The sequence below is a fragment of the Macrobrachium nipponense genome, chromosome 45 (genome assembly GCF_015104395.2).
Source record: "Macrobrachium nipponense isolate FS-2020 chromosome 45, ASM1510439v2, whole genome shotgun sequence".
NCBI classification, from domain to species: Eukaryota; Metazoa; Arthropoda; class Malacostraca; order Decapoda; family Palaemonidae; genus Macrobrachium; species Macrobrachium nipponense.
This window is the reverse complement of record NC_061105.1, coordinates 9,889,019-9,910,479: the sequence shown is the minus strand read 5'-3', so window position 1 is coordinate 9,910,479 and position 21,461 is coordinate 9,889,019. Positions and strand designations below refer to the sequence as shown.

At 47.3% G+C, this 21,461-nt stretch overlaps 2 protein-coding genes across 7 annotated transcripts in view; one reads left to right on the top strand and one right to left on the bottom strand.

Annotated features, from left to right (window-relative positions):
* Window positions 1-12,342, bottom strand: part of LOC135214371 (MAP/microtubule affinity-regulating kinase 3-like) — a 94,956-nt gene extending 82,614 nt beyond the window's left edge. Inside the window, exon 1 of the mRNA XM_064248605.1 lies at window positions 11,746-12,342. Coding sequence (XP_064104675.1) covers window positions 11,746-11,886 — 141 coding nt within the window. The 5' untranslated portion in view covers window positions 11,887-12,342. The remainder of the gene's footprint in view (window positions 1-11,745) is intronic.
* Window positions 12,343-19,563: 7,221 nt separating this feature from the next.
* LOC135214369 (AT-rich interactive domain-containing protein 2-like) overlaps window positions 19,564-21,461 on the top strand; it is a 69,795-nt gene continuing 67,897 nt past the window's right edge. For 2 of the 6 annotated variants that reach the window (XM_064248600.1, XM_064248599.1), the window contains exons 1-2: window positions 19,564-20,473; window positions 20,850-20,943. In XM_064248600.1, the coding sequence (XP_064104670.1) occupies window positions 20,382-20,473; window positions 20,850-20,943 (186 nt within the window). In that variant the 5' untranslated portion in view covers window positions 19,564-20,381. The remainder of the gene's footprint in view (window positions 20,474-20,849; window positions 20,944-21,461) is intronic. The other 4 variants (XM_064248601.1, XM_064248602.1, XM_064248603.1 and 1 more) reach the window with 4 other exon arrangements.

The window sequence follows — 21,461 nt, the reverse complement described above, 5'->3', positions numbered from 1 at the left end:
TTACGATTCACTTCACAATGAATAAGGGCTCGGATCGAGCGCATTTTGCGCCCTCGGTACCGAGCGCGCAAGGGTGAAAGGTTTCATTCCTTACCTTTATGGATCAAGGTTTATGGAAACCTTGATCCATAATGAATTGATGCAATCAAAAAATATATGAAAATGAAAAGAATACTGCGCTTGCGATTTCACTTCATACAAATAAAAAGGGGAAGGATCAATTCCCGGGAAATAGCGGAAACATTGATCCCAGTAAACAATGCAATCTCAATAAAAATGAAAATGAAAAAAGAACTGCACTTGCGATTTCACTTCATTCAAAAATAAAAAGGGGAAAGGATCAATTTCCGGGTAAGCTCGGAAACTGATCCAAAATGAGTATTGCTACAATCAAAATAATATATGAAAATGAAAAAGAATACTGTACTTGCGATTCCACTTCCATACTGAATAAGTTTTTCCAAACCCAAATATACGCTCGAGCGAGCGCTCCCGCCCTCGGCACCGAGCTACACAATACGAGGATCATTTCTGGGAAAATGAATTCCCGCACTTACGCCCTTCAGTCCCGGCACTCGGGTAATCGGAGGGCGTGGTGAAACCAAGATCCTTTAATTCACAATTGAATTCAATGGGAATAAATATGAAATGATTGTACTTACAATCAGTTTCACTAGATAAATAGAAAAAGAAAAACACAATCATGCGAAAGCACGACGATGAAGCTGGGCAGAGAGCGATGATACACGTCCACACGCCAGAGGCCGAAAGCAAAAGTGATTTGTTTACCTACCAGTCGCGCGCGCGCGCGCCTGTCGGACAAGCAGTTAACTACCGAACCCCTTGTTCGAAAGCTTACGACCTATCCAGCTGCCGCTAGTACCTTCCTATTGTAAAAGGACCGAAGGTTTGTATGCCGTGTCGGAACAATATGAATTTAAATTCTTCCATTCTTCCTCATTCATATTTACACATTCATCACAGGTGTTAGAAATTGAACATTCATTCCTTCTACACCCCTTACAAACTGTGTGAGGGTCTACCGAAGCTTTCGGTAGCCTCACCATGCATCCCTCATTTACACACTGTCTTCTAACCGTAAAGCTAGAATCCGACATCATGAGAAATATCCAAAACCAAGTCCAAAAAACAGTCCACGAAAGAGTATGCCAAACCAAAGATCCAATACGTCACCAAAATAACCGGCTTAGAAGATCAATAGCGATGAAAAAACATGAAAATCAAATCAGGAGTAACAACAACAATGTTGCTGTCACGGCCGATAGAGAAAATCTGTCTTAGAAAACGGGAATGATTCCTATTCCCGCCACCAGCGGCGGGGCGGTAGATCACCTGATCTACCTGTAGTGTGTGCCGCGAAATTCGAATTTCTATCGGGGACAACGGAGTCTATAGCTAAGTATATATCTGACAGGTAAGTTGAATGCATAAAACTGTTCTGCAAGAAAGTTGAGTATAGCAATTCATTTACAATTGGTACGAAAGTCAAGATGTCGTGACGTCATAATATAGGACTTAAAAAAACATTCAGCATTCGGGGGAGTTTTTTATTTTTACCGCTTCGGCGTTTAAGGGTTAATTTCTTATGGTGCGAAAACAGACAAGAGGCCCAGGGAGCGAAAATGATTGTGTCACACTACGGCGGTAATCCAGCAGTAAAACATCTTCATATAGGGTAGAATATCACAGCAGGCCAAGCAGGCCACCTACAATCAACACCTAGCCACCCTCCGAAAAAGTACATTATAACGCGTCCTGACACCGGAGATGGGCATCAGTCGCGACTTCTTGTTGGTGAAAAACGGAGCTAAAGACCTCTACTCTCTTTCGAAGTAAGTTATTTTCTCCAAAGTTACAAATTAAGGCCAAATTTTAAGATTTAAACAGAGGGTACTGAAAAGGGTGGCCTACTGCAGTGGAAATCTCACCAAAACGCTTTAGAAATTTTTACTTACAACTAAAAATGTTTCGAAGATTGACGCTATCTTGATGTTTACGGAGTCGCTTGTGTCAACAAAATGACAATTTGTCGAAAATTGCATTTTTCCTAACTATACAAACCTGAGGTCCTTTAACAATAGGAAGTAGCTAGCGGCAGCTGGAACGGTCGTAAGCTTCGAACAAGGGGAGAACGGTAGTTAACTGCTTGTCCGATCGTCGCGCGCCGCGCGACTGGGAGGTAAACAAAATCACTTTTGCTTTTGGCCCCTGCAAAATACGCAGAGTGAGGGGTGGCATGAGGAGGACTATATGTAAAACTGGACCTCAGGTTTGTATAGTTAGGAAAATGCAATTTTCGACAAATTGTCATTTGTTCCGATACGTAATACAAACCATCGGTCCTTTAACAATAGGAAGACTCACTTCTTGGTGGGAGGAATCTGAGTCTTTTGATGAACAGACTGGGTGTTCGTCCATCCTGGAATGCCTCCCTGGTCGTAAGAGCGAGGGAGGGATCCAAGCCTCTGTCCGATTGATCGGGGTGGGGTTGCACCGCAGGATCAATGGTCAGACCTCTGGGCCGAGTACTAAGAGAGAGGCAAGCGTATCTCTTCGTACTAGCATTGTAAGAACTTTTTCCTTTACATGAGCAAGTATAAAGCAATGGTTTGTATCATGTAGGCATCCACTCTCTTCCCCTTGTTGGAGAAAGTGGTGGATATACACTCCTATCTCTAGTTAAAGAGGTAGATGGAGCTCGGTTGAGTAGCTTACCTGCATCTGACTTCCTTCCAGCGTGGTAACGACCGTATCCCTCTGCCCACAGGTAGAGGTAGAGAAGATGGTGAAGAGAAGCCAGTCACTCTCTCATTCGCACATTCATTCTCCCAGTCATACCAGGAATCGATGCTGTTCTGCCTGCTGTGGGGTGCTGGGTAAGCTTACACAACGTGTGAGCAGCCACCACAGGTCCCAAGGAAAAAAGTATCCAAGGACTTGTGGGCAATATCCCGAAGGTAGAAGGACGTGAAGGTGGTCTGGTGGCCCAGACACCTGCCTTCAGGACCTGCGCCACGGAGAAGTTCTTACGAACGCTAAGGAGGGTCCGATACCTCTGACTTCGTGGGCTCTCCGGTCGAGCGTACGGATGTCGTCGCTACCATCAGCCTCAGTACGCTCTCCTGATCACCTCACGCAGCCAGAAAGAAAGCGTGTTCTTGGGAAACTTCTTTCTTGGTAACCCCAGTGCTAACGAAGAGGCGTCGACTCAGGGCCTGAGGTGTCGAGTTCTCTTCAGATAGCGCCGTAGCGCCCTCACAGGACAAAGCAGCATCTCATCCGCATCGTTATCGGTGAAGGTCCAAGAAGGGAGGGGATCGTTGAAAGACTCGAACCTGTCGTCAGGGATCGACGGATTCTGAGTCTTTGGCTACGAAGTTCGGGACGAAATCGAGCGTCACCGATCCCCAGCCTCTGGTGTGTTTAACATCATAAGAAATACCATGTAGTTTCCCCTACTCTCTTCGCCGATGCCAGGGCCAGCAAGAAGAGGGTCTTGAGGGTCAGATCCCTGTCTGACGACTCTCGGAGTGGCTCGAAGGGTCTTCGAGTCCAACTCCTAAGGACGAGAGTCACATCCCACGCAGGGGGCCTGAGTTCCCTGGGTGGGCAAGACCTTTCGAAGCTCCTCATTAGCAAGGAGATCTCGAACGAATTCGAGATGTCCAGTCCCCTCAGTTTCAGGACGAGAGCCAGGGCGGCTCTATATCCTTTAACTGTGGGTACTGAGAGGAGCTTCTCTCGGCGAAGAAATACGAGGGAAATCCGCTACCTGCTGAAGAGTGGCTCTGAGAGGAGACAGACCCTGTCTACGACACCAACCACAGAAGACGGCCCACTTCCCCTGGCACACAGCTGCAGAGGACTGTCGGACGTGTCCAGCCATCTCTGTTGCTGCGCTACGAGAAAAGCCTCTCGTTCGCAAGAGATGGTGGATAAACAGCCAGCCGTGAAGTTGAAGGGACTGGACTGCTTGGTGGTACCGTTTCTACGTGTGGCTGGGGCTGGGCGGAAGAAGGTTTGCCAAGTGGGGTAGCTCTCTCGGTGCGTCCGCAAGAAGAGCCTAGCAGGTCCGGATACCAAAACGGCTTTGATGGTCGTTGGGAGCCACCAGGAGTCATTCTGAGATTGGGAGTGACCAGCGCTCGACTGATCACTTTCCGAATCAGACAGAAGGGAGGAAAGGTCGTAGGCGAAGAGGTTGTCCCAGGGGTGTTGGAGAGCGTCCTCTGCAGCTGCCCATGGGTCCGTGCACAGCTGAAAAGAAAACCTGAAGTTTTCTGTTGTGCCGGGTGGCGAACAGGTCTACGACCGGTCGCCCCCACAGGTTGAAAGAGAGCCTTTCCGCCACGTCTTGGTGTAGAGACCATTCGGTCCCTATCACACCTGATCCCGACGGCTGAGCTTGTCTGCTACTACATTCCTCTTGCCTGGAATGTAGCGTGCTGACAGCTCTATCGAGTGAGCCGTGGCCCACTCGTGCACCTGCACCGTCAAACTGATGGAGCGGAAGAGACACTAGACCCCCCTGCTTGTTGACATATGCCACTACTGTGGTGTTGTCGCACATCAACACCACTGAGTGTCCCACCAAGCGGTCCTGAAACTCTTGGAGAGCGTTGAACGCCGCCTTGAGTTCCAGGACATTGATGTGAAGGTGCTTTTCGTGATGGTCCCACACACCAGCAGTCAGCAACTCCTCCAGGTGTGCGCCCCACCCTCCCTCGGTCGATGCGTCTGAGAACAGAAGCATCTCCGGGGGGGGGTGCGTATAGGCACTCCTCTTAAGAGGTCTTGTCCCGTTTTTGTCGAGCCACCAGGCTAGGTCTGCCTCACCTTGTCCGTGATAGCCACGGGAAAGTAAGGAGGATCCTTGGCCTGAGACCAACTCTCCCTTAGCCTCCACTGGAGAGACCGCAGGTGAAGACGCCCGTGAGGGACTAACTTCTCGAGTGACGACAGATGGCCGATCACGACTTGCCATTGCTGTGCTGCCTGTTCCTGCCGAGACAGGAACCGGCCGGCTGCCTCCCTGAATTTGCTGATACGCAAGTCTGCGGGAAAGACTGCCCTGCTACCGTGTCTATTCAGCATACCCAGGTACTTCATCTTCTGCTTGGGTTCGAGATCGGACTTCTCGTAGTTTATCACGATCCCTAGATCGCGACAAAACTTGAGGAGTCGATCTCTGTCCTGTAGCAACTGCGAGCGGGAGCTCGCCAGGACTAGCCAATCGTCGAGATACCTCAGAAGACGTATCCCGTGCGAATGGGCCCAAGCTGACACCAGAGTGAACACTCGCGTGAACACCTGTGGGGCGGTTGACAGACCGAAACAAAGTGCCCTGAATTGGTAACAACCGTCCCGTCGAAGATGAAGCGGAGGTACTTTCTGGAGGACTGATGGATGGGTATTTGAAAATACGCGTCCTTCCAAGTCCACTGAAAGCATGAAATCGTTCCCTTCCCCCCTGATCGAGTCGAGCACCGAGCGTGCCGACTCCATCGTGAAACCGCGTCGTGCGAACGAAGCGGTTCAGGGGAGAGAGGTCTATCACCGGACGCCAGCCCCCCCGATGCTCCACTAGGAAGAGGCGGCTGTAAAAGCCCGGTGACTGGTCCTCCACGATTTCTACAGCTCGTTTCGCCAGCATGGTCTTGATCTCCTGTCGAAGAGCGTTGTCCTTTGCTGATCCCCGGACATAGGTCTGTAGATGGACCGGTTTGGAGGAGATGAGGGGGGGGGCCGAGACTCGAAGGGTAGTAGATACCCCTCCCGAAGGACGTCTACTATCCAGTTCTCGGCGCCGTAGCGCTGCCAAGTCGCCCAATGGCTCGCCAGGCACCCCCCACTCCGGCAGCAGGTGAGGGGGAACGCCGTCCCTAGCGTTTCCCTCCTCGTTTCGACTTCTTTTCCGACCACCTCCTCGGGAAAGGAGGGCTGGGAGGAGGGCTGGTTAAGGCCTCCTCTAGCTGAAGTTGAAGAAACAACAGGAGTCTTCACACGGGGCTTGGACGGTGCAACCTCGTTCTTCGCCGCCGTGGAAGCGCTAGCCAAGCTCTTTGGTTTGGCCGCAGTTCGCTCGAGATTGCCCAGTAACCTTCGAAGACTGCCTGGTGAACTAAGCGATCACTGTCGTCAGTGCGTCGCCTTTCCACCGCAGCGTCCACCATCTCTCCAGGAAAGAGAGCTGGGGAACTCCTAAGAGGGTCCATTTCGAAGCCCGAGTGCCGCCTCACGCCCGGCCCCCTGGTCACTCGGGTAAGGACTGCGTCCCTACGTCGAAGAACCAAGTTGGCCCACAGGTTAGCAGCTGATGGGCGAGGTAAGAGATTGCTCTTCCTCCAGACTGGCACCAGTCTCCTAAAAGAAGCGTCGTCTTCGAGAGCAGAACTCCCGGAGCCGGCCGCAACTTTGGATATTGTGAGGGACCACAAATCCAACCAGGAAACTGCCTGGAATGCTGCCATAGCGGTAGATTCCAGGGCAAGTGCCTCCTGCTGCGAGAACCACAGGTTCTCCGACAGGAGCTGCTGCAGGGACACGCCTGGAGTCAGCCTCGCTAACTCCGGGTTAACCTGTTTTCGGCAGTATCGGGTCTTCCGAAGGCACGTAGAATCGCCTCTGCCGCTGTAGAGGAGGAGGAAGCAGCTTAGAAGACCGTCCGGACTTTAGCGAGTCCTCCCGTCCTGAGACGAGATTCCTTCCACCTGATCCAGGACTGAGTCTGCAAGCTCTGATCGCGGTAACCCCACCATCATTTTGGGCCCTCTCTTGGGACCCCAAATGATTCGAGCCGGGACGTGGGCTCTGCCGGTGGTAGCGGCGATCCTTCCGCAAGGTCATTATGCAGACGCATCAGCTTAATGACCTCTGCAAGTTCCTCTGTATCTCGGGAGTTACTGCATCTTGTGGAGTAGAACCGTCCAGTCCCTCCAGCAAGAGCTATCCCGCGATACTCCTCCTTCAGAAGGAGGAACAGCGACAGACCCCTGACGGTCGCCTCCAACTACTTGCGCGTATGTTCTGGTCGGTCCCTAAAACCGTGCCTGAGCCGTACGGCGTCATAGCTGGGTCACGAGCGGCGCACCTCTCGTGATCGCTCCTCGGTACCTCGCTCCTCCCGGTATAGCCCGAGGAGGTTGAAGGTACGGGAGGGAGGCAGACCTGACGCTCCCCCCATCGCTCACTGGCAGGACCAGCGTGGCGTGGAGGGCTGCTGATGATCGTCAACCCGCGGTGACGGTCGAGCAGCAGGCCTAGCCTTGCCGCTCGCCTGGGGCGATTGGCTCGGCTGAGAACGTCGAGACCGATCTCTAGCGTCAGGCGAGCTGCCGCTGGTCACCGTCTCCGCCCGGTCCCATCGGGAGCGGCGGACGGGTGACCTGCTAGGCTCTCTGTCGCGTCGAGACCGGCCAGCGTCCTCTCGGCGTCGAGCCGCTGGTACCAGCCGTGGCTGGTACCGGCGGCCCGCGGGACTCCTTCCTCGCCCCTCAACCCGTGGCTGGTCAGCGACCGTCACGTCAGCCCGAGCAGCCAGTTGATCGCTGCGAGAGCGTCCACTGGCCTGGCGAGAGTCGTGTGCACGACTCTCGCCAGTCTTCTGCTCCGCGCCGCTGTCTTGACGGCGAGCGAGCTCGGGCGTCAAAACTTTGGCTGGACGGTCTTCCTTGGAAGAGCGTCCACTCGGTGCTTCTCGCGAACGAGAAGCGGCCGAGACGGAACCTGGTTTAGCGGCAGAACCGCTAACACCAGGTGAGGACGCACCAGCCGAGGCTGGTGCACCTCTGGTCCCCGTCGACTTCTTCTTTGCAGAAGAAGCGACGGGCCCCGTTCCCGAAGGAACAGGAGGACCAGCAGAAGAGCTCCCCAACTCGCCTGAGCGAGCCGGGCCCTTAGAAGATCCCGAAGGAGTCTTCTTAGGGGGGGAGGAGGCAGCCTTCTTCTTCTTCGGCTGTTTAGCCTTAGAAGTCGAAGGGGAAGGAGAGGCAGCAGACGACGAAGAAGACGACGAAGACGACGACGACACCTTCTTCCTCTTCTTCTTCGCCAGGCTCCGCAGGACAGACGTCAGGTCTTCCATCCAGGAGGGAGCCGGGGCAGTTGCCGAAGCAACAGGGCCCGACTGCACCTGTCCGGAAAGACCTGAGACTGTGACAGCACCACCAACAGCACGAACAACAGGAACAGGTCCGGGAACAGCAGGAACATCTGAAAGGGAATGAGCAGCAGGAACCTGATCTGAAAGGGAATGAGCGGCAGGGACAGCAACAGGTACGGCAGGCACGGCAGGTACCACAGGAGAGCCAGGCGTCCTGTCGGCAGCTACCGTCATCCTCGGCACTGGCGGCAGGTCCAGGGGTGTACTCTTTGGCAGCGGAAGTCCGGGGTCGGCAATACAAAGAACCCAGGTTGGCGGGTGGCACCGTCCTCTTTGGCACGGCAGGAATTGGTCTCTGAACTGCAGCCGTGGGTGTTACCGACATGACATGGGGTGTGTACACCAAGTGCGGTGGCATCTCATATGCTGGTGTGGTAATTGTAGTGGTAGTAGTGGTTACCGTACCATGAGTGACCACTGCCGACCCCGCCAACCGCTGAATCAACCCCTGTATGCTAGGCACTCCCTGCAGTCCCAGCAACTCCCACACCTGTCCCAGGTCGTCCTTCGCTGATGGCACACCTGCGGAAGCAACAGTCGGGTTAGTTAGAGGGGTTTCCTCGCGCTTGGGGGGAGAAGAACCCCAACCCAGAGCGGACGGAAGACCCCGAGTACAACTGGACGTCCGGGTAGCGGGCGCCCTCCTCCACACTCGACGGATCGAGAGAGGAGAAGGACTCCGCTACCCCCCCCGCAGGGGAAGGCGCGAAACGTGGGGGCTGGGGGCCTGGCCGGTGGGGGGCAGGAAAGAGGACGAAGTATCCGTTACCAAAGGAGTTCACTGACTTTCCGATGACTTCTTGGGCGGCCTAATCTCTTCCTGCCCTCGTACAGCACCCACTGCGCCTCGGACCAATGCATACAAGTCACACATGGCTCGTTGCGGGAGCACTCTCGCCCCCGACAACGAGTCCCACCCGTGGATCCACATCCACAAAAATGATCTGAATCCGCCACATCTACGCCCCCCCTCCAGCCCGGGACATACTCTACGGGCGACTGGGGGGCGCGGCGAAATCTCCATTTCTTCCTCACTCATCGTAAATGAACAAAAGAAATGCAAAGTACTTACAATAATTCTCAATCACACCTAGGAAAAGAGGGCTATTACCTCAAACTCAAAGCAAACGACAAAGCGGGCATAGCGATGACGAGCACGTCCTATCCACACACGGCCGCAAAGCAAAAGTGATTTGTTTACCTCCCAGTCGCGCGGCGCGCGACGATCGGACAAGCAGTTAACTACCGTTCTCCCCTTGTTCGAAGCTTACGACCGTTCCAGCTGCCGCTAGCTACTTCCTATTGTTAAAGGACCGATGGTTTGTATTACGTATCGGAACAACTTCCCATTTCATGTGCTAAATCTGCACACCACTTGTACCCATAGACGCTGGGGCACTTTCATCACAACAATCGTAAACCCACCTCTTACCAGCACTTATTCGTACTTATTCAAGGGACATACGGCATTCTTTGCGGCGTTTTGCGCTCTTCAATTGTTTATCAGTGTTTGTCAATTGGTATGTGTTTACCCTCCAAACTAGGTATAAGACTTCACAAAACCGGGGAATAAGTGAAATTAGCGTATCTATTTGTAGTATACGTATATACATATTAGAGCAATTTTATCATTACTGCATTACTATGACAACTAGAATTCATCGAAACAGTTTGTAAATGCATCGGCGTATGTGTGACGCTCCACTAGATTGGCAACGATGAGCCATTTTTCCTCACGTCGTCTGCTCGTAAGTATACATCCGAAACATTTGTAATTTTGGGGGTTAATTTGGTTGCAAAAAAAAGGATAATGGACATGAATTAAATAAACATTTTGAAGTAGAGTTAAACTAAATATTGAGTAAAGTAAACAATTAAGGGAATAAAAAGCTTTGCATCTCATAATCATGTTGTCGTCTGCTGCTCGTAACTTTGTTTACGGAGTGAGTGCTTAGGAAACACGAACAGCAATGTGGTTCGAGTGCACTGTGGAGTGAATTAAGACCAAAATGTGTATAATTACAATCAAATAAGCACTGTGGAGTTTCAGTTGTGATGGCAGTAAGGATAAAACCACTGATTACAAGGTAAGAATGAATTCAGATTCCCAACCATAACCCCGGAACGGGTAACAAGTTTCATACTTTCACTAATATAGGCAACAAAATGTTGTTTTATTGTGCTGATTACAACTGCAATCTTGAGTAAGATCAATAAACGTTACATACATACGCTAACATTGTTCAAATGAGTGCTGGGAAGGCTGGGGAAAGATGGTGGCCGTCACTGATGAGAACCGTCCATGCAAAACGTAGCCGCCATATTGGATTTCAAAACTGCCTTGAAAACATATTTTACGAAGAGCTCACATGCTTATTTTAATTCGTATGGGGCTTTCATATATCACAATATGTTGACGAAACTTCAGTCTTTTAAATGGTATGCTTAGAGTTGCAATTGTATTCATGTTTCACCAATTAAATATCGAGTGAATAAGACCCGTCCACCGTGATGAGGGTTGGCCTGTCGTGATATTCTACCCTATCTAAAAGTAAATAATAAAGATATATATGCACATTACGAATATAACAATTACATGAATAGCTGATAACAATCTGCATGAATAACTGGTCTGGTAAACTGTTCTGCAAGAAAGTTGAGTATAGCAATTCATTTACAATTGGTACAAAAGTCAAGATGTCGTGACGTCATAATATAGGACTTAAAAAAACATTCTAATTCCGAAAAATAGCTAATTACTTAAATTTAAGTCAAGAATCGAGTTACTTTCTCAATAACGAATATTTTCAAATTAATCATCATAAATATGTAAAATATTAATGTTTTACTATTTATTTAATTAATTATTTAGTGCACGCTTCATCGTCGTCTTCTACCAAAACCGTAGTTTCCTTACAAACGTTGTGGTAAAAGTGCCCCAGCATCTACGGGTACAAGTGGTGTGCGTATTTAGCACAGGAAATGGGAAATTTGTTGACACAAGCGACTCCGCAAACATTGAGATGGCGTTAATCTTCTAGTTTTTCAATCGTAAGTAAAAATTTCGAAAGCATTTGGGTGTTGTGGGTATGCGTTGGCCCCCCTTTTCATTACCCTCTGTTTAAATTTTAAAATATGGCCTTAATTTCTAACTTTGGAGAAAATACTTACTTCGAAAGGAGAGTAGAGGTCTTTACCTCTTTCTCTCACCAACAACAACTCGTGACTGATGACCATCTCCGGTGTCAGGACACGTTAAAAGTACTCTTTCGGAGAGTGGCATGCTGTGATCGTCGGTGAGTTGATCCAGGCCATGCGGTTTTTTACCCTAGTCCCTTACCACTAACTAAGGAAATTTTTGCTGCTAATTATAATTTATTGAAAGAATGATGCAAAATTTTCTATTCATATCCACGGGGGAGGGGGGCACGTGACCAGGTGTCTCCCTCCCCACTTGAATAGGTAGGTGGCTTGGCCTACTTTAAACAAACACAAAGAAACAGTCCGAGCCTAATTCACAAGGGAAACGCCTCGGGAGGTCCTTCAAAAGCGACGCCACCCACCTCTGAGAAGCTGTGTCTGTGCCTGAGGGGGAGGCCCCTGCGATTTCGGAGTGGCTGGTTCGTGCCCACCCCACCTGCTGCTGCTCCTGCTGCCCCAGCCCCGATGGGCTCTGGTCGCTTGGCCACCATTCCGCCCATCATCACCACATTCTCGTTTTGCTCGTGGCGTCTTCTTCATCACCGCCCTCAGTCGCAGACATCGCCACGGGACACACTGATGCCTAGAACCGACATCATTTCATAAGGGAAAGGCGGCACGAACGAACCCCATCTTCGATTGGCGTTCGATTTGTTTACATCCTGAGCGAGCACTACGGGCCCAAAGTATTTGTGCCGCCGTCAATAGGGGCTACGAGCCTAATTTTTCTCCCCGTTCCCGGTTTTCACGTTCAATCGGGGCTCATATCGAACGTTTACACGCGCAATAAATAAAAACAAACGCAGTTCACACTTTCAGGTAGATACGTGGCACATTTCGTCCCTCTGGCGGGAAATAATCCGTCAAAACTGGCACGCATCCAGTGACGTGATTATTCGAGGTTGACAGGTTGCAAGCCGTTCAACGCAGTTCGGGAAGAACGTCACAGAATATATGATAAATAATAATAAAAATTTCGAGCCCTGTTAGCATTTCTGTTTTCTGTTCTGCGTATGAACGCTCACTCACTTCTGTGGCATATCCTAATTCTGGGTTTTAGGCTTCGTTACTGTATATATAACGGATATACAGTTAGATTAACCTTTTACCGGAAGTTGTCTTCCTTTGGAATTAATACGTTATGTCTATTCAGGAACACAAAGGTACGAGATTGTGTGCTCAGTACAGTAATTAGGAGTAAATTCAAAAGGAGATATGACTTGATTCGTATTCACCTGTGTGCGTATGTGATAGGCGGATGTGAACAGATTGCACGAATATTTAGTAACCTTCCACCATTAACGACAGTGAAAATATAGAAAAAGCCTCTCTTGTTTAGATATGAAATGTCCCCCAAAAGCCGTTTTGTAGAATATCTGTGGATTTTGCCATTAAGATATGAGGCCGCGTGAGTTTGCCATCAGTTCTAAAGATGTCTGATGATTTTAATAAACACAATTGTATTTCTACGTATTATGTTTAAGCCAATATTGAACGTTTTATATCTACAGAACATCTAACGAAGCAAATACGTTTCAATGATAAAAGTGGATGGTAGCAACCAAAGGGTCTGCATGACTTCCCCCATATCTCGTAAAACAGCAAAAATGGTTGAATATTGCAAGTAAGACGCGTATAGGAATCCAATGCTAAGACCTGGGCTAGCCATTACATTAGTTCAAGACCTGGAGTATATTTCACGAGCTTTTTGAAGATCATTGACGAGGAACCTTGTCCACTGGTTTGTGAAACATTGAAGAGACTGGCCTAATCTACGGACTGTATTCATAAGATTTCATTAGGACACGTTCTATGAGCATAATACGTTGGTAACCCCGTTCTGCAACATTCTAACATTCACTTCTGCTTGTGATAATAATTTCAACATTATGTTAAATCCCATTCCTTCACTTGAGGCTAATGATTCTTATTTAATCCAATCTCATTTTGCACAGCTGGAAAAGCACGAATTCACGCGTGTTTCGTGAACGATTGAGCTGTCACGCTAGCACGAACATGCGTGTCTTTTGGAGTTTTGCCATAAAATCATTCCAAATTACACAGCTTTTTAGAACTACTGAGCTTTCCGTCTCATATATTCTCCATCCAGCCCAAGCCAACTTCGTCCCTGGCAATACAGAAAATTATTTTCTCCAGAAGAAGATGCTTAAAGAAAAAACGAAAGTCGTGCGCCCCCCCCCCCCCCCATAATTATTCAACTGACCAGCGACAGCCGACAGTCACAAGCTGCAGAAAGGGTCGCGTACAAGACCTGTTGCATGTTTGAAGACGCCCGAAGATTCGCTTTACACGTGCATGGACGAGGAATGTTGTTTGAAATTAATGGTATACCTACTACCGCAGTCATCTCCCGTGATCTGTATGTTCTCTGTATATAATAGGTGTGGGGATTATGGTACTATTTTGTGAGCAAAAGGGGCATATTGCTGTGGTTACATCAAATGTTGACAAGTGGTAGTAAGACCTAGTGGACGTGAAACATTCTCAACTAACACATAGGTCTAGAGAGAAAAGAGTTAAGTAATTAACAACTGGTCCTGGAAAAGGTTATGGTATGGATCCGGCACTTTAAAAAAAAATCAAGCAATGATTTATTCAACCAAGCATATTGACTTTGTCAGCGCCTGTCATGTTTTGCATCTGTGTTCAACTCATGGTAGCTCTGCCGGTGACCTATTTGTTGATATAGAATAACCTGGGCTTATGCCAGCACAGGACAATGCCGTAGAGCATATTGTGACAGGGTATTCGAGGAAATAAGAGACCTGTCGAGGACCTCTGGATTTGGACCAAGTCTTATAACCTACGCCTATGTCATTCTAGCAATAAATTATCTCATGTCATTTACATAAAGGGACCGTATATATCGAATCCATTGCGATAATATAACACACAATAAAACACTTTACTGTAGGCCTACTGGATACGTCTACATGAACTGAAAACGCCAAATGTAGCTATTGGCACAATATAGCTTAGGCCTAGTGGATGAAATATAATATAGCAATCTTAACAGGACTATTGATCGAGTCAAAATGCGCAGGCTATCATGTATACAAAAGAGGATGTGGTAACCTCAGGTGTAAAGCGAAGCGGCATATGAATCAATAAGTAAAGAATGAAACAAGGGAGTAAATAAATAAACAAATCGTCCGAATGCTTGGTCGAGCTTACAAAAAAAGACGGGTGGCAACAGCATCGCTTCGGCTGGATAATAATCTCTCTTTTTTTTTCAACTCCAGCTACGAAATTGTCTTAATGTCATTTCGCGGGGAAAAATAAATTCACGCCATACTCGATGCTGTCAGAGAAACAAAGAATGAGGACCGAGGAGAGAGTTATTTTGGAATGATGCTTCAGTTTACCATCGGATCGTGCTTCTATACTTGAGTACTTTGTCTAGAAGGCGGCATTCAAATGAGCGAAAGACGTGATTGTTTTCCGTAAATTGATAAAAAAAAAATATCATACATTTCCATGATAGAATACATATTCCAAATTACGTTTGTCCAAACGGCATTATTATTATGAAATAATCGTAGACCTATTCCTGTGGTTTATCCACTCAAGATACAAAGAAAAATCAGGGACTGTGTGGTGATTGATCCTGGATTCCTGTCACAATTCCCCCTCTCGGTATTATGTTTGTTTTCAGTCATGTTTCTTTTATAAAGCTGTATGTGACTGAAACAAGCATTTCCTCTGTTTGTTTAGGGAAAGTAAGTGAAGTTAATGGTAAAATAACTGACGTGGAATGAAAGCAGATGGTATAAACATCAAGGATTATTAGGACTACGAGCATTCGAGTTGAAAAATCTGCGCTGTTGAAGGCAACTCTGTGAAACTCGCCCCGCCTCTCTCTCTCTCTCTCTCTCTCTCTCTCTCTCTCTCTCTCTCTCATCTTCTTCCAACCTCTCCTCCCTCTCCTCTTCTCTCTCATCCAACAATCGCCCCCCGTTGCCATGGTGACGAAATGAATCATCACTCTTAGAAAATATACGTAATAAAAATTAAACAAAATCACGTACGGAAACGGCCGAGCGAGAGCTGTAAAATCATAGCGTTTAAAAGCTTAAACCGCGCTTGCTCAGTTAAGTAAAAGAAAAAAAAATGACCGCTGCCATGCGTGTGTGATGCTGTTTGAATGAGCTTTATATAGACCCTCGCAACTCTGTTGAGAGTTTTTTTTTTCTTTTCTGTCCATATTCGTGAATAACTGCAATTGTGTGCGGAAATGCCGCTTTAAATTCATATACGCGAATCGTCCATGCGCGCTAGACCGAGCGGTAGCTAGTCCATAGTATAGTAAGAAAGGAATAATTTTGCCTTGGTATTGTTGTCTTCTCGCGTTTTCCGCAATCCGAGATTTATTTTTTATCTCTTTTATGCTAAGTAACGGGGAATAATTGACTCTTAGGCTTGTACATGAATAGGTAATTATTATCACAATCATTATCATTGGCAGAGGTATAGTTGTTGTGGTAACAATCTTATTACTATCATGGAGAACGGAATCATCGAGTTGCGTCTATTGAATCTGAATTACGGGATTCTACAGCCTCAATAGTTTTGTATATTTATTTATTCATTTATTTATTTTACGAGGTGAATCTTAGGCTAAGCTAGTCGTAAAGTCTGTTCTGTGCTTTAAGTCTCAAGGCGATCAGCGGACCTAGCAGACAAGGGCAGAATGTTGCACCACGAAGCAATCTTGTAACTGTGGGGAGAGAGGTCACAATATTCTTTTAAGGCAGGCTCTATATGAGCGAGTCACGTAGGGTCAAAGAGTACGAAATGGCCAAAAAGAAAAAAATAAAATCACTGATTATATTATGAATGTGTTTTAGGCTGAGTACCTTAAGAATGGGCCAGTGGATTCAGATGATTAACTTTTTGGAAGAACAGAGCGAGATAGGAAATGTAGTTTTCTCCCAAAATTATATTGTCTTGAGAAGGACACCTTGTGATTTTTGTCCTGATAACCTAAATACACACAAACAAACTAATAGGCAGAAGACAAACGAGGAGGGAACACATAGCCTTCCTTGCAAACAAGCACATCCGCAGTAAGACTAGGAGTGACGTCATAGAAAAAGCAGAGGAGGGAGGGTTCCCTCTAAAGGGCTAACCTGTGGATAATGGTGAGGGGGGGTTATAGGGGGTTGCTAAGGGATTGGGAAGGTGTCTATCTTTGGTGGGTGGATGGATGGGTGTGTCCTTGGGTGGTAAGGGGGAGAGGAAGGGGGACAGAATGGGTGTCAGGTCCTCCACCCGACCCTCTCCATACGAGATGTTCATCTTCAATGTTACCTGTGTCTCCCAGACGATGGAGCCCAATTGATCGAAAGGCTTGAATGGAGTTCTTGTGTGTTTGTATGTGTGTGTGTGTGCGCGTGCTCGACATACGCACGCGTATGTTCTTGTATAAGGCCTGTATGATACAAATACGACCTTTAAAAAAACGTGTTTGTAGAACTAGTTTATACGCGTTGTCGGACACCTGCTGCATATAATATCCCTGCCGATATGACACGAATATTATTTCTATCATATATATATATATATATATATATATAATATATAATATATATATATATATATATATATATTAGACTCAAATTACCTAACCGGATTTATTTCAGCAGAAAACAGGGACTGAAATATCAAATTTAGAGTTGGTTTGGACCTTCAATGAGAGAGAGAGAGAGAGAGAGAGAATATATATAATGCTTTGTAATTCCAGCAGTCATTGCCAGCTTGAATGGCTAGGAATGTTCACAGGAATCTCATGTATACAACTTTTTAATTTTATACACTTTCTTGGTACTAACCCGGTGCATATCCACCTACTCTATAGTACTACTTAAATTCTTGCTCTTCAGCAACCCGTAAAGTAGCTACTCGAGGATCAAAGTATTATATACACCCATTTCTGTATTGCGTGGTAGACAAATTATATTAATATGTTAGAGTGATTTTGTTAAGAATTGAGGAGAGCTTACAAGGAGAAAATGAAGAATGGGAGACTTTATCTTTTTGTTAACATGAAACTGGGAAAAATGAATAAATATAATTAGTAGTTTGGTGAGGAAATAAGAAGTTTAATGAAATACAAGTAGGCCCGGAGAGAGAGGAGAGAGAGAGAGAGAGAGAGAGAGACGAGGAGAGAGAGAGAGAGAGAGAGAGAGGAATAAGGAGCTGTTCTGAAAGGAAAATAAACACGGAGAGAAAAGTCGCTAAGAAAATGGAACGGAGGATGAAATACGCGCTGCAGGACATCGCAGTATATATATATATATATATATATATATATATATATATATATATATATATATATGTGTGTGTGTGTGTGTGTGTGTGTGTGTGTGTGTGTCCCTTCCTGCCTACCGCAACCCGTCCGCTCTTCTTCTTGGTATTTTTTTTTTCTTGGCGCCCAGAGCAAAGAGGCGGGAAGAAGAAGAAGCTTGCACTTGCAGTAGCAAAGCGACCCATTAACTAGAGCGCCGACGATCTCTCGGTATCTGCTGGAGAGAGAGAGAGAGAGAGAGCTTGACTGATCCCGCCGTCAATATCAGGTGGAAATTGACAGCTGTCAGTTGGCGGTTCAGCGTGACCCCGACCTGACATGCACACCCACCCGGCCCGGAGCGTCGGATCTGACAGATCCGTGAAGAAGAATAGCAGTTTTTAAATGGTTTCGTACTCTGCGTAATTATTCCTCGCGGTTTTTATTTATTTATTTTCTTAAGGCTCATATATATTTAAAATCTTCCACTTGTATTAGCGGTTTTCTTTTAGACTCATATTCATCATCTTTCACTCGTTTTTAGTCTAATGATACGAATTAGGTTATCATCTTCCACTTGTTTTAGTTTCATGCCAATTTTAGAATTAGGTCCAAGTAAGCGTCAGTTGTGTCTGATCACGTCCAGATGATGAAATTACAGAAATATAACTCCACGGGCGTGTGCGTGTGTGTATGAATGTATGTGTACATGTGAGTCCGTCAGAGAATCCATCCTCTGTTCCGCGAAGTTTAATAACGATACCACATCCTACGCCGAACCGAACTCCGTCTGCCTCTTAATCATTCATTGCGCTGTAAAGATCATGTTTTCTTAACACGGGACCTGATGAAAGCGAAGCAACAGCCCATGTCTACCGAACATTATAAAAGTGGAGAGAGAGAGAGAGAGAAGAGAGAGAGAGAGAGAGAGAGAGAGAGAGAGAGGCCAGCTAGAGGTACACCTATACACAGCACATCTTTCAGAGCTACGTCTCGGGAAAAATAAATATTATACACGATTAAATTAACTAGAACGAAACGCCTAGCCCTCCTCTGAGGCGTGCGCTGCTTTCCCGTACAATTGCCAAGGTTTAGAATATCATAACTTCTCCGTAACTCATGTCTTTGAGAGAGAGAGAGAGAGAGAGAGAGAGAGAGAGAGAGAGAGAGAGAGAGAGAGAGAGAGAGAGAGAGAGAGAGAGAGAGAGAGAGAGAGAGAGATTGGTGTTCTTTCTCACCGTCACGTGACGATGACGTCACCAGCAGAGAGGTATCGACTCCCTCCTATGCTATATTATAGTTCATGTAATTCACCTCAAGATATATATTCGCTGGTTTATATGAGAGAACAATGACTGACGGGGTGGACGAGGAAATGTTGTGTTGGGGGGCGGGAGCCCCCCGCCCACCTATTGGGGGATCCTTATCGTATGTATAGGCTGACGCTTTTGGATAAAAGAAAACGGCGGAATGAGGCGGAAAGCGAAGATGAAAGAGAGAGAGAGAGAGAGAGAGAGAGAGAGAGAGAGAGAGAGAGAGAGAGAGATTGTTGTGACCTTAAAGTGTCCTCCTTGGGGGTCAACTCCTCCTGAACCTGCCATAGTCTCATTCTTCCACATTTTCCCCCCCGAAACTCCGACCATCGATCAAATGGCCCCGAAAGGAACAGGACCAGGAACCTCCTCCTCATCCGAAACTGACTTCGTTCTTCTTGAAGACGGTGGACGTCTTCGTCGTGTCACACGGCGGCATGCGTTACCACGGCGATAACGGTGGTTAATTCGACTTCGTTCAGGACGGACAGCGGGTAGAAATGCGCGTGAATGCGAGCGAGACAATTTGGAGTAGGCGATACAATGTGAGATGGGCGGGAAATATCGGGAGGGTAGCGCTCAGGCCGTACTAGCGGGTCGCAGCAGCTGCCCTGGCGTTCCCCGTCAACGCAATCCCCCTTCCCCGCGCGCCCTTTTGCATCTTCAAGAACTTCTTCAGGATGATGTCGAGGGTCACAGTCGCGCTTCGTTTTAATAAAGCAGAAATCGCCCAGAACGCCGCACATCTATGGCGACGGCGACGCCCATGTCATTTCCTTCCATCCGCCATTTTGTGGACTCAAACAAAGAGTTTGTGCGGTTTTTTTTAGACAGCCCCCGTCCTCTCTCAGAGCTAGGAATTGGTAATTACACGTAGGAACTGAATCCTCATGAGGGATATATTGATGGGAACCCGCATCTAATGCCAAAATATATTTATTGTAATGTTAATCAATAAAGTATTCTAGGGCCTGCGCGCCCGTCGCTGGGTGCAGATACCTTCTCGCTACAGCCGGGAGCGCGCAAAGTCTTCTAAACATATGACCCGAGTTTAAATGTCGGCGTTGTAGGCGCGCGGGGCATCATCGGATGCAAATCTTCGCCCTTCGAGTCGACGATTTATCCGCCTAAGGACCTCCATAGCACCGAGGGGGACGAAAATCAGGCGGAGCACGGTTCAATTTGCGGAGAAGGGGCTGTCGGACATTATTGGAACGCTTGGTGGCTGGTGCTAGTCGCTAGCTACTCTGACGATATATACGTACCGGCGGTGTGTCTCTGTGTGTGTCTCTTGGCGTTTTAAAGTGTTTCTGTGGCCCAACGCTATGTCCGCGGGATTACTGAGTGTGCGTATCTAGTGCGTGATCACCGCGGAAACATGTCGAAGGACGTTAATAAGGACGCGGAGGCGTATGACAGGGAATACGATGCCTTTATTAAGCAACTTGAGGATTTCCACCAACAGAGAGGGTAAGTTGTTTTCCCCCCCCTCCCGTTTGGTTCGTCTCTCTCTCTCTCTCTCTTACTCTTTCTCCCTCTCTCTCTCTCTCTCTCATACTCTCTCTCTCTCTCTCTCTCTCTCTCTCTTAACTCCTTCTTCTACTCTTTCTCTCGCAGGGCACGTCACCATATTTGCGTCAAAATGTCAGAAGCGAAAAGGCATTTGGTGGTGGCGGCGAAAGAAATCTACCGAGATGACGAACCACCATTTTTATTATAAATATTTATTTTTATATATTGTATTATATATATACATATATGTAATTCTCCCCTTGATTTTGTTAATCTGTTATCTCTTACATACACTCTCACTCACTCACGCTCTCTCTCTCTCTCTCTCTCGCAGGACCCCATTCAGACGTCTGCCTCGAGTCAACGGCAAAGGAGTCGACCTCTACTTGTTGTACGTCGTGGTGACGGCTCGCGGAGGATGGCAGAAGGTCTGTTTATATGTCGAAGGCGCCCCCCCCCGTATATAGTAGTATATAGTCCTGTCGCGGGTTTTCACCGCCGTCCTATAATGTCCTTTCCTGCTGACTCCCTCTCTATCATCGTATTTTCCCGCCACCCAACGATGCTGAAGATCCCCCCTACTGGCACTCTGTCTCTCACTCTCTCTCTCTCTCAGACACACACATACACTCTCTCTCACTCACTCACTGGCACCCCTTCCACGCATACCTCAAGCACACATATACTAGATATAGTTTCTCTCTCTCTCTCTCTCTCTCTCTCTCTCTCTCTCTCTCTCTCTCTCGCACCATGTGTACTTTGACACCATAGCCTTAGGCCTGTTATAATCTTTATAACCTGCTTTGCCATTTTTTAAAATTTTATTTTAATGTTTTTTTTGGGCGGGTCGTGGTGGGCCATTGATGCCATACTATACCCATATATTACTCTACGATTTTTCTGTTGGTCCTTGTGGATAGGTAGCTTGGTGTTATTGCTTGTTTTT